At 36.8% G+C, this 14,153-nt stretch overlaps 1 protein-coding gene across 1 annotated transcript in view; it reads right to left on the bottom strand.

Annotated features, from left to right (window-relative positions):
• Positions 1–5,534: 5,534 nt before the first annotated feature.
• The window catches only part of CLEC9A (C-type lectin domain containing 9A), a 9,549-nt gene continuing 930 nt past the window's right edge, over positions 5,535–14,153 (bottom strand). Inside the window, exons 2-5 of the mRNA XM_004621747.2 lie at positions 13,775–13,855; positions 10,809–10,955; positions 7,693–7,844; positions 5,535–5,657 (exon numbers count right to left, since the gene is read on the bottom strand). Of these exons, the coding sequence (XP_004621804.2) occupies positions 5,535–5,657; positions 7,693–7,844; positions 10,809–10,955; positions 13,775–13,855 (503 nt within the window). The remainder of the gene's footprint in view (positions 5,658–7,692; positions 7,845–10,808; positions 10,956–13,774; positions 13,856–14,153) is intronic.

Genomic DNA, 14,153 nt, shown 5'->3' with positions numbered 1-14,153 from the left:
TCACATAGACACTTCTTTGTCAGATAACGGCATGTGCCAAATGAAAGAATCACTGGAAATAATGCCACAACCCCTGACTTTGTGGGTTTATAGATCAATTTTTCACAGAGTGAAGAATCTATGAAACATCTTAATTTTCAACAGTGGAAGCACGAGTTAATCATGTTTGTTTTCAGACAACGTGGAGCTCATGGAATGGTGACAGTCAGCTGGGAAAGAGGATAAGCAGAGCACTTTCAGAAGACTGTCACATGCCAGTTGTCCCTCAAAGAGTTCATAAGCACTTCCTATTCATCATCTGTTGATTAGCTAAGAAATTTCTTCGGTGATGAAGAGATTTTGTGTGGATTTATTGTGTTGTGCAAAGAGATCTGAATCTGCAGACATAAAATAAGAGTTTAGACCATTTACTTTGTTGTAATTCTGAGAAAAATGCCTTATTTCATGGAATCAATTTTGTCAAGTACAACGTTAAAGTGGAGTTTCCTTATATGGCTAACTGGAATGAGAAAAACGTGACATTAGCTTCATAGTCTGAATTCTAATAAAAATGTAACGGACACTAAAAACATTTTAAAGGGTGAGAAGGAACTTAGTGTTCATTTTTTTAAATTATAGGAGAATACACAAGCATTAACATTTTTGGAGGCATCTATTCATGAACTCATGATAGGAAAGAGCTTATATTGGGAAATTCTGGATATTACCTGTAATGAGTAATATCCAGATATTTCCTGTAATGAGTACAGATATTTCATGAATACAGTTAAGATATAAGTGTGTGGCAGTAAATGTAAACCATTAAATGTTACTTAAGCTCTGCCACCACACACACAAAATTGCTATTTATTTCTATTAATTTTATTTAGCTGTCACCGAATACTTAGAGTCAGTGATGCCTGAAACTTCAAGGAGCATCCTGACAATATAGGTATGTGGGGTGGGGGGTGACCAGTGTCATACTGAGTGTTGCTTTGGGGACTAAATAGTGCGGGGGAGTTGAACTTGGGACTCTAGCCCTTTCAGTCTTCTCTCCAACCTGAGAAGGTACCGTTAATATGAGAAAGTCAAATGACTTTGTGTATAAAGTATAAAATAGGCACTTGACACATTTTGTTTGTATGTTGTGGTGTGATGGATGGAACTCAAGGCCTCACAAAGACCAGGCAGGATTTCAACCTCTGAGCCAACTTCCTGCTCCATGTAGTAAATCTGATTCCTAGTTCCAGGTAACTGCAGAACAAAATGTCAAGTGAATGAAGGAATGTCACTGTCAGAACAAAGGGTTCTCTCTCCCAATATGCAAGCTAAGATCAAGTATCACTTTAAAGAGAGAGAAAGGAAAACATGCACTTATCGGACCTCTTTATTATATTCTTGAGCATTTCAGTCTTCTTAGCTCTCAACTTCCTGATCTATATAGTAAAACTTGCAATCTGTAGCAGCACAATTACAAGTATTTTAAAGGAACAGAAAAGGAATGTGCCACACCATTTTTCCTGAACTTAATAATTGGAAATAGCCATGACATGAAAATATGATTCACTGAGAATTTTATTTATTTATTTATTTATTTATTTATTTATTTATTTATTTAATTTTTAGAATTAGGATGATATCCTAGGAACTCGTATTTTTTAGCATGAGAAGACATTGCAATGTCTGCTAGACTCCTGGAGGTTTAGATCATCCTGCAAAAGTTGTAGGAAAAGTCAGCAGGGCCTTTTCTGGTTGATCCAGTTCCCCAGACACACAATGAGCTATTGCTTTTCCTGAGGATATTGAACCAGCTCTTAAAATTTATCAACAGGAAGCAGCTCGTAAGCCCTGTAAAAGCAGGAAGTGTGCAGAGTGCAATGGGAATTTTTATTTTGGGGATATAGCAGATTATGAACTAAATACAAGAGTCACTACAAGGTTGTCTCAGGCAACCTCTTAATATTTTGGAGTCAAAATGCTTCGCCAATGGATTCTTACAGCTTCAGAACTATCCAAAAAAAAAAAGGTGGGGGGTAGCATGGTTGGATTTTAAATTACACATAATTTTTTTACGAGGTCCATTGAGTCAATAAACTTATAAAACCCAATACTATTATTCTTGATCAATACTATTCAAACCTTTTTTTTTGGCACATTTAATGTGCTTTGATCATAACATATGACAAGGCTCCTTTATGTTCATAGTTCTATGTTTATTTCTATCCTCTCTTTTTTTATTTTATTTTTTTTTGTTTTAGGGCCACAGCAGGCTGCTCCCAGTGCTTACTCCTGGCTCTGAGTTCAGGTCCTGGCAGGCTTGGGAGACCTTATCGGGTGCCTGAGATCAAACCCTGGTCCGCCTAGTGCAAGGTAAACGCCTTACCCACTGTGCTATCACTCAGCCTTTATTCCACCTTTGTAGAAAGGCTGGGATCTCAGTGAGACAAATGAAAGACATTGAATTTACTATGGTGAAATTAGAAAGCCAAATGCTGAACTCGGTGAAAAGCCCAATTTCTTGCTGACACCTTGAAAAAGATCCTGATATTCTGGGTCAAAAGCAACCCTCAGGAGAAAATAAACACCCGGGCATCTGCGTGGAAAGTAGGATCGCCCAGAGGAAATGTGCAGAAGCTCACACCTGCTCCTCTATAGAAAAATTCTAACTTGTAAATCCTGCACCAGGCATTGGTCCGGTGACCTCAGCGGGAGGATGTTTGCCTTGTGCTTCATTGTACTTTTCTAAAAACTTAATAATTGCTTCCTAGCTTTTCTCTAAACATAGCACCAGGACAATACTTTGAAGACTCCTGAAGACAAACAATCTTTACTGCTAAAACTTGCTATTGTTTCTCCTTCAGTCCAGGTTTTCATAATTACTTGCCAGCTGCCAGCTGTGAAAATCAAATGCAGGATAATTTAAACTTTGTTTATTGTTCTTTTCCAGGTTCAGTTGAAAAGTAAGAACCTTTTTTATTGAAATTTTCACTATTAAGGTTCCAGGTAAAGAGTAAATAAAGGCAAAACACACACACACATACATACAGTCTTCCCGTCCTGAAAGGAAATGTTCTCTCAGAAACCACCTTTTTTACAGTATATTTTTAAGGTCTTTAAAATGATTTCCACTGACTTAGTGAATGAGATTTCACTTTGTTTAGATTTTCATTGTAAGGAGAGAAAGATGAAGATCTAAAGCATATCAAGTACTACTTAAGAGAAGTGAATGATTAATATATTGAATTTTTATTTGGAGTTAGCAAATACTTGGTGAAAATCTACTGCATGCGATGTTATTCTCAGAATGATAAATGAAAAAAAAATGATAGAAGAATTAGCTGTGGTTTTTATCTTCCTGTAGACCACCAGAAACTTTTATGTCCATTATCTCCGGGAACAAATTATTCCATGTTCAAGGACATTGCAGACCTAAGATATGTGTTGGCAATGGAATTTTTTGAGGTGATTCACTTACTTTGAAACTGATCTCTACAGACAGTTGCTGACATTTTACCTATAAAATTTATCTTCTCAATGTTCTTTGAACATGAGCAGGAAAAGTGATCACTTTTATCTGGAAAGCAAAAATAAAACTGATGTCTGCAGACAAATAGTGATTTCCTACCAAAGACAGCAAGCACAGCTGTTCTAGTAAATGATAACTCCAGATGCTAATTTATAAAGACTAGTGATCTGTCGTCAGACAGTACTTTGAGGAAAGACATATCATTGTTTTACAATGATAAAAACATTGAAAAACAATGTTGAGAGATGGAGTCATCAGTGATTGATAATATAGTTAAAAATTAAAATTTAATTTTAAATATTTTAACTGCCAGAGTGCCAACCAGCCTTGAGAGCTCAGATCACAGGTGTTTTGATACCTTAGCTATGGATGGTTGATGACAGGGCTAAAGGAAGGGCACACTAATATTGATAGCCTGACGACTCCTTCTATTTATGGAACTTTGGATAGTCAATCTTTCTGGAACAATTCTGTGATTCTAAAAGAAGACAGTCCAGAAGGCTTCTGAAGCAGCATGTCTTCTAATTTGAAAATTAAGATTTCTGTCCTTATACCCTATTGGTCACATAGCACAATGCCTAGAAGTCTAGAAAATGCATAGGAAAATCTGGAAGACAGTGAGTTTCAAAGATCATGCTTATTTATTTTTAAAAGCATAAAATAAGCATAACATGTATTATCTTCCCAATGACATGGATATCTGTGCATTCATAGTTAAACAGAGAAGGAAGGAAGGAAGGAAAGAAGGGAGGGAGGGAGGGAGGAAGGAAGGAAGGAAGGAAGGAAGGAAGGGAGGGAGGGAGGAAGGGAGGGAGGGAGGGAGGGAGGGAGGGAGGAAGGAAGGAAGGAAGGAAGGAAGGAAGGAAGGAAGGAAGGAAGGAAGGAAGGAAGGAAGGAAGGAGTGAGGGTAGGAGGGAGGAAAGAAATGAAGACAGAAAAGACAAAGAAAAAAATACCAATTTCTCTCGATCCTTGTTTCTCTATCAGGATTTTTCCCTCTGTAGGTCTAAATCAGATTTATTATTGGACATTTAAACACCATCAAATGAATGTCTGAAAGGTATAGAAGACTACTACCAAATATAAATACAAAGACAACTTTTGTGTCCCAGAGTTTGCTTCATATTCTCACATTGGTTTATTTCTACTCAGAATTATTTTTGTAGTAGGTAGGTCTATCTTCCAACAGCTTGCCCTTGAAACGGTTATCATGGAGACATTGCATTATACATAATTTTTTTTAGATACAGGATTTTGCTGCATTCTTCTCACAGATAAAATATTTCCATTTACCGCAGTTAGTAGAAGAAAGACGTGTTCTATTGAAGAACCCACAAAGCGGGGTAGTTGATTCGAGTCCCCATTGGAGTGAACTGGAAAAGCAAAGCAACAGAAGTGAGGTTAGGTAAGAGCATCGCAATGATATTTCTGCGGGGAATGAGAACTACGTAGTTCTTGTTTGTTTTTGTCCTATTTTAATGTCAGCCTGCTGACAATGCCCTTCAATAACCAGCTACCTTCTCGCAATAAAAATGAATATGATTTCAACAAACAACACATTCACAAAAGCACATTGACTACAAAGACTCTAGAGTCTCCCTTCTGACTCTTTCAAATACATTTCAGAAAATATTCTCAAAAATGTTTGCATCTGCTCACCATTACCCTCAGTTCTATCTGAAAAGCATAACAGGGAATTTATTTAAGTTGCTTTCATCTGTCTCTTAACACTCTCTGTCTGTCCGTTACAGGAAAGAGAGAACATGAACTTGACTATCACGGGCTGCTCATTCACTCTCGCACATTTGGCTGTGAGTGTGCCAGAGGAACAAGTGTTGGAGTGATAAGAAAGGTTGGATGCCATGAAACTATTAGGAAACGACTTTTTTTTTTTTTTTTTTTTACAATCAGTAGCCTGTTAAAGCATGGTACTGATTATGTCCACTGGTGGGAAGTCTAGGTTATGGAATTAAGTGGACTTTTAAATTCTCTCATATTTGATGTTTGCTGTCACATTTCCCCCAGAAACTCACAGATCTTGGGAGAGAGGGGAGCCGTCTTGCCAAAGCCACGACTGTCTGAGTTCATCCTGGTAGAGTCCTACCCAGTAATCAAAGTCCTGTTCGATCTTCTTCAGGCCAGTGACAAAAATCTGTAAGAAAAAAAGATGTGGGGGCCAGAGAGATAGTACAGTGGGTGCTCCCTAGATGTGGCTTGGTGAGACTTTAATTCTTGGCACCTTGTGTGGTTGACACAGTTTGCTAGAAGAAGCATTTTCTAACTTCTGTCACCAAATTTGTATAGGCAGGAAAAAATAAGAGCACTGGAGCCAGAGCAATAATATAGTGAATAAGGTATTTGCCTGGCATGACCAACAAGGGTTCACTCCCCTGCACCCTATATGGACTCCTGAGCACTGCCAAGAGTAATCCCTGAGCACAGAATCAGGAGTAAACCCTGAGTACTGTCTGATGTGCCCTGCCCCAAAGAAACCCGGCATAAACCCATACTTATAAGACATTTTATTTAAATTGTTTTAGTTTAAATTTAAATAATTTAGTTTAGTTTAGTTTAGTTAAATATTCTGAACAAATTATTCAATTATTCATAAGGTTTAAACTAATTACTGAACAGGGCAGGCATATATTTTAAGATGTTAGTAAACTAGGTTTAATGTTCCTTAAGCATTTCATTTTGCAAGTGCTTTACTTTTAGAACTTTTCATTCCATGATACACCTTGCTTCTTACGCTTCTGCATTGTCTTAATAATGAAAATGAAAGTTACTATACTTCCCTGTGGGGTGAAAAATAATAAATTTTAACATATCTTCATTTACTGAGGATGATGTCTAGTGCACAGAAAGCATTAAACAGAGGTTAGGCATTGCAATGGATAATGGCTTAATATTTTGTTTGAATTTTAATTTGTGGAGGATGCCTTCGAAGCAGTGCTGAGGGGTAGGGAATAGAGAACACTGCCTACAATACCGGGCAAGCCTTATATACTTTGGAATGAGTGAACAAGTCACAAAACACAGTCATTTTTCTTACCCCATCTCTTTTTGTTGCTGTTTCAGAATTTTTTTTTTTTCTTTTTGTGTCACACCCAGCAATGCACAGATGCACAGGGGTTACTCCTGGCTCTGCACTCAGGAAGTACCCTTGGCGGTGCTCTGGGGACTATATGGGATGCTGAGATTCGAACCTGGGTTGGCCACGTGCAAGGCAAACGCCCTACCCACTGTGCTATCGTTCCAGCCCTCAGAATTTTTAATTTATTTTTATCTTTTGTTTTTTTTAAATATATATATATTTATTCCAATTATTCACTGTTACTGTCATCCCGTTGCTCATCGATTTGTTAGAGTGGGCACCAGTAACGTCTCTCATTGAGAGACCTATTGTTACTGTTTTTGGCATATCCAATACGCACGAGTAGCTTGCCAGGCTCTGTCGTGCGGGCTCTCGGAGAGGGCCGGAGGAATCCAACACCGGTTGGCTGCCTGAAAGGCGAACGCCCTACCGCTGTGCTATCACTCCAGCCATTCTAATTATTATTCTAATTAAAAAATCTAATATTTTTAAATTAAGACACCATGGTTTATAAAGTCATTCGTAATAAAATTGTTTTAGGCAAGTGATGTTGTAACACCAATTCCCTACCAATGTTCGCAGGGACCCTGTCTTCCCCTAGCCTGCCCCCCCGGCAGACCATATAACAAATTTATTTCATAAAACTTGATCCAAAAAAACTGAAAAAATGGAATTATTAGAAGATAAGTCAACAAAAGTCAATTTTCAGTGATTAATTGCTATATGCTTTTAACTTATGTACATAAGGAAAATCAAATAATTTAATACAATATGGTATGCTGCCTAGTCTCAGTTGTATAAATAAGCTTTCAAGCCTCTGGCATCTAAAACATATTACATTACATTTCATTTTGTATACCCTATCCTCCTTTTAATTAATAGAAGACATATTTGCCTTGATTATTGGATAAGCTATCTTTGATTCATTTCTCTGAAAGTAAACAAACCATACTAATTTCCTACTTTATCTCTCTGAACTTTTTATTAAAACAAATAATCTACCACTACAGAATATTAAATCATTCTGTCTATGACTATCCTTTCTTTTAATGGATATTTTCAGAATGATATGAAACCATAAAACAATACTTACCATTTCTTCCTTGTTGTCTATTTGTAGAAGCTTAGCATCTTCATTCAAACATCTTTTTTTACTGCTGTTCCACTGGCTATAAGTTTGAGAGATATAGTAGCAACTTTCTCCACTTTGAATCCAGTTGTCTGGACAAGGTCTGTAGTTCTGGGCTTTAAATATAATTTTTATATTATTGTTATTGTAAAGATTGTTAGTATTTTATATACTAAAAATATCTTTTATCATCACCTAGTAAAGTTGGACTCTAACCAAAGAGTTTACACAGTGTGATGCTTTATCAATCAAAGTTTATCTGAGACTAAATACAGTTATATTTACAAAATTTGTTTTCAGCTACAATAAATATCTGAGGAATTAGTGTCAGAACAAATGAATCTTGAATATCCTCCCTGAATTGTGTATCTTCTCTAATAAATTTTCTTTTTTGAGCTTTACAAATCTTTCCCTTTTTTTAGTTCATATAATTTGTGGTTAATTTATTTACCCATTTTATGTTTGTTATTCCGACTGACCCAATTTAGTTAGGAATATACTGGATTACTAGTTGCGGTTAAATATGATAATATTTTACTTAACTAGAACAAACCATGCATCTTCAGTAGTGATTTTGAAAATATGTGGATGACAAAGTTTAACAAATAAACTTGGAAAGGTGCCTTTCAAAAGGGCAGGTTGGAGTGGATGAGGGGTGGTGGATATGGGAGTGACCCTGGGGACATTGATAGAGGGAAGTTGACATTGGTGGTGGATTGGTGCTGCAATAAGCTATGTCTAAAACACAACTATGTATAAATTTGCAAATACATAGTTTTTTTTTAATTGAATCACCATGTGAAAAGTTACAAAGCTTTCAGGCTTAAGTCTTAGTTATACAATGTTCGAACACCCATCCCTTCACCAGTGCACATATTCCACCACCAAGAATCACAGTATACCTTCCCCGCACTGCTCCAACCCTAACCCCGCTTGTGTAACTGATAAATTTCACTTTACTTTCTCTTTACTTTGATTACATTCAATATTTCAGCAAAAAACTCACTATTATTGTTTGGAGTTTTCCCATCCCCCCCCAAAAAAAAGTCAGACCTGCTGAAAAGGGAGCATTTGATAATTTGACAAATACAATGTTTTTATGAAATTTTTTAAAAAAGAAAATATGTGGGTGAGGAAGATTAAAGAAAACCTAAGAGGTGAAGATGCTTATTTTGGTAGTTTGATAAAACTTAAGAAGCCAGGGGCTGGAGTGATAGCACAGCGGGTAGGGCATTTGCCTTGCACGTGGCCGACCCGGGTTCTAATCCCAGCATCCCATATGGTCCCCTGAGCACCGCCAGGGGTAATTCCTGAGTGAAGAGCCAGGAGTGACCCCTGTGCATCGCCAGGTGTGACCCAAAAAGCAAAAAAAAAAAAAAAACTTAAGAAGCCAGTCCTAATGTTTTATCAGAAGCCTTAACAGAAGCTGTCTTAAGCAAAAAATGTATCAAATAACAAGAAAAGGAGGGGCTGGAGCAGTAGTACAGTGGGCAGGGCGTTTGCCTTGCATGTGGCCGATCCGGGTTCGATTCCCAGTATCCCATATGGTCCCCCGAGCACTGCCAGGAGTAATTCCTGAGTGTATGAACCAGGAATAACCCCTCTGCATCACCAGGTGTGACCCAAAAAGCCAAAAAAAAATACCAAGAAAAAGAGATCTAATTTTATAAAAGGGAACTGAGTGCAAAGATTTTATCAAGTGTGTGTGGAAAAGTTTTATAGAGGGGGAAAAAACACCAAAACTTTTATAATACTTATCTATACTTACAATATTGTTTCTAAAAAATTCCTTCTATTTAGTAAATGAAATATTATCTGTTTCCATGGCCCTGAAATTTAATTATTTATTTATTTATTTATTTATTTTTGCTTTTTGGGTCACACCCAGCGATGCTCAGGGGTTACTCCTGGCTTTGCACTCAGGAATTGCTCCTGGCAGTGCTTGGGGGACCATATGGAATGCCGGGGATCGAACCCGGGTTGGCCGCGTGCAAGGCAAACGCCCTCCCCGCTGTGCTATCGCTCCAGCCCCTGAAATTTAATTATTTAAGGATCTTCACTAATTTTTTTTTTAATCCATGCCTCTCAATATCCTAAATATTTTTAATGTTGTAGCATAGCTATTGTTAGCAATGACATTTGAGGGATTAGAGTGCATGATTTAGGTAGCAATAATATTTTTCAGGTGTCAGAAAGGTTAATGTCACTTGCTCAAAGGTTAATGACTCAGAGGTAGGTTTAACTCATACTTAAAGGATGTGTGTAGGAGCAAATTATATTTCGGTACACTGTTAGATGCTAGGTGATTCAGTGAGCATTTACACTGCTGAATTTCTGCAGAAGGAATGCGGTAGGTTTGGCTTCTCTCACTGGCCATCGCTTAAATAGTATCTTATGAGGAAATTCACTCTCTAAATAGTATACATATTTCTAAATGCTCACTGAGAAAGCAGAGACTATTTGAATAGCTAGTCTATATGTCTGATAGCAATGCAAGGCTTATAGGTTTAAAATGATTGAGAGCAAAGTGAAAGTTAAAACTGTAATAATTTTGTAAATTTACTTTCTTATGGTGTTGCGGATCACACCCAGGTTTCATGTATGTGTTTGACACACGCATGTTTTCTTCATTTGTCTTCCTTGGAACCTGAGTATTTTTTTTACATTTTTATCAAAGTACACAAAAGATTGAAGAGTAGATAAGATTCTCTCCCTTTTAAAATTCTAACTAAAAATTGCAATGAATTACACATGTCTCACAGTTCCTGCTGTGGAATGTCTCTTTGCATTTATATTTTGCAGAGGGGGTGGAATGATAGTACAGCCGGTAGGGTGTTTGCCTTGCACACAGCCAACCTGGGTTTGATTCCTCCATCCCTCTTGGAGAGCCCAGCAAGCTACCGAGAGTATCCCACCCACACTGGAGAGCCTGGCTAGCTACCTGTGGCAAATTCGATATGCCAAAAACAGTAACAACAAGTCTCCATTCGTTACTGGTACCCGCTCGAGCAAATTGATGAACAATAGGACGACAGTGCTACAGTGCATTTTCCAGAGAGTTAACTACTTTGATCAATTACCTGAACAGGGTGAGTTTTGCATCAAGGTTTGGCAATATTTCATCTGAAGCGCATAGTTCATATTCCACTGTGTGATGTTTGTTGGTGCTCTGTTGTATTGGATGAGCTTTTCTTGCTGCTGCATTGCCAGAGTGGACACCTGGAACCCTTCACACAACAACAATTCTAATATAGTTCTGGTATAGCCAGCATTGTATCACCTGGTTTTATCTCTCACCACAGAAGGAATGTACCAATTGCTGATTATATTTATGACTTTTATTTGTATTATTTAAACTTTTGTTTTATAATTATATTGTTCAGAAGCAAAAGCTACAAAAACATAGCAATCAATCATCACAAATTGGCTCATTGATTATTTACTTATGATTTCATTTGTCCTTTAAGTTTAGTAGGAATAAGCAATATGAAATATATTTGTTAGTTGCTTTCCATGAGGACAAACTGGGGATTAGGAGGAAATCTAGGGACATTAGTGTAGGGAAGGGGACACGGTGTGGGGATTACTGTTGGAACATTGCATGCCTAAAACAACTCTATTATGAACAATAGCGTATACCACAGTGTCTTAATAAAAATTAAAAGATAAAAAAGCAACTGATAAAATTAGTTTGCTCCCGTTTCTTTATTCATCCATTTGCACATTCTTAAAGCAATCAGGTTTACCGCGTTTTATGCTTCAAGGTGAATTTTGAATTTTTATAAATAAATTTAAAACACATTCTCTCAACTTTATACAAGTGGTAACAATCTGTTTTCAGATGTTATGCCCCTTTCCTTGTCACTTAGACTATACTTGGGGACGGGAGAGTTAAAGTGCACGAGCCAGCCCTGGTTTGATTCCCGCCACCACATGGTCTCCTGAGCTTCACCGGGTCCAGCGCTGGAGGGTCCAGAGCACCATCAGGTGTGACTCTGGAGGTGCTGAGCACAGTTCTCGTGGTTCAGGAGTCCCGGCACTGCAGGACCGGAACAGTGCGGTATTTGCAGGCTTTGCACTCATCAGCTGACCTGATTGGCTCAGAATCTGTGGAAGGAGTCCCCAAGGCTGCTGACCACTGCTTGGGAAACCTCTAACCCCGAATAAAATAATGGACAAAATTACATATTAATATATACTGAGCTGGGGCCAGAGCAACAGTACAGGGGGTAGGGCATTTGCCTTGCATGCGGTGGACCCAGTGTTCAACCCCCCGCGTCCCATATGGTCCCCTGAACACTGCCAGTAGTAATTTCTGAGTGCAGAGACAGGAGTAACCCCTGAGCATTACTGGCTTTGACCCCCCTCTCCAAGACTATATATATATATATATATATATATATATATATATATATATATACAATATATATATATGTATATATATATACACACACACTAAGCTTTCTTCTTCTTCTTTAGAGCCATAAAAATTCTATTGCATGGATCTATCATGATTTATTTTAGTTATTTCCCACTAATTTTTAGGTTATGTATCATCTTTTGGTATTACAGAAATAAATAGTGTAATCAGTCACCTTAACTAGGCATAATTTCATACAAATAAAGTATATGTTTAAGATAAATTGATAGGTCAAAGTTCATGTACATTTAAATTGTATTCAATATTTCCAAATTCATCCTCAATATATGCTGTTGCACCTTATATCTCAAAATCAATTGAATTGGCATCATTCTTTATTGGATGTTGCAATTCATATATATATATAAAAGCTATACTTACAATGCTGTATATCCATTATGTGAATGTCACTGATATCTAAGTAAGCATATATATATATAATATATATAGATACTAATACATGAAGAAGTTTTGTAATAAAGGATCTTAGGGTTTTTTTTTCATTAGGTTATACTAGGTTATTAGCATTATTTATTGACATTTGATTTGCCCTTGGCTACAAGGAGAATCTGAAAAACTATTGAGGTTAGTAACCTAGCAGGGATGTGGCTTTGAGGTCAGATAAATAGAAAAAAATGTCCAAGTAAAAATCCCATTTGGGTTTCTGGTGCCACTGTGCTCTGTGCAAACCATCAGGAACTAGTGGACCTTCAGAAATAGTGGCAAAGACCAAGAATGTAGGTGATTTTAGTTACGTGCAGTGAAGGTCTTGGAGGCTGAAAAGCAGCTCTTGTCCTTGTCTCACTCTGTTGCCCTTTTCCTCGTCAAAGAGGCAAATACTTTTTATGATCTAAAGAATGTGTTTTGGAGAGTAACATCCAGTATAAGGTTATCAGTAAACATGTACTTTCTATTTGAGAAAATCACTGTTTTACTTTCAAAATAAGCATGAAACAATTGCCCTTCTTGTTTTGTGAAATCTCTCCCCCTGTCACCGAACACAAGATCATTATTCTGGATCACCCCCAACTTTCATTAGAAAGTATAACCATGTAAATTCCCCATATACATGTTATTTGCATTTTCTCTTTTCTCCTATATCTGATGTCTGGCTACTTGTGGAACCCAAGAAGAATCCAGAAACTTAAACAAATTTCCCTTGTTCCTGGACATAGCAAAGATATTAAGGTCTTGTCTGACATAAAGTGGACAAGCCTTATCAAAATATTCTACAAAAGTCAAGTTTAGAATAATATGTTAGAAAGGAATCACACATATGCTACTTAAATGTCTCAAATTATACACCTTCTCATGCTAACATGACTAAAACTTAAATAATATAATTATTGTTATTTAGCTCAAAGAAAACTTAGTACATTATAGTTAGACAACATATAGTTGGACATCAAGACTTACCAGCTTTACTTGCTTATAGTTATACCAAACAAATGTCATGTAACATGTCAGAAAGCCATTATTTTATATTATTTATGAGCAATGGATGCTTCAAATTGATTTAGACATTCATAGAGTATAAAATTTGTATCAACATATCATTTTTTAAATGCTACATATAGTATAGCTAGTAATTTAATTGATAATTTTGAAGATACCCATTGTACTTACACTTGATGCCAAAGAAAATGGATGTGGTTAATAAGCTCACGCAGACAACAGATAAAATCACAAGCACAACACAACTTGTTCCTAAAATGGAATAGGTATGGTGAATTTGAGATAGATAAAAGCTAGGCAACCTAAACTGAGTAAAACAATTAACATTAGTGATAGGAGAATCACTGAAGTCTTTTTCCTCTTTCATGTGTAAGTGAACTCAAACTCTAAGATGGAAGTAATAACTTGGACTCTGATTCTGGAAAATTCCTAAACTGAAGAAATGTAATAATATTTTTATCCTTGTATGTGCTATAACCTTACTATATAATTGCCTGTATTCTGTTTCACCAATCTTCTAGTGATTTTAGCATGCCAGGTAAAAACCTTT

The sequence above is a fragment of the Sorex araneus genome, chromosome 10 (genome assembly GCF_027595985.1).
Source record: "Sorex araneus isolate mSorAra2 chromosome 10, mSorAra2.pri, whole genome shotgun sequence".
Classification (NCBI taxonomy): Eukaryota; Metazoa; Chordata; class Mammalia; order Eulipotyphla; family Soricidae; genus Sorex; species Sorex araneus.
The sequence above is the reverse complement of the archived record's forward strand: the minus strand, read 5'-3'. Positions and strand labels throughout refer to the sequence as shown.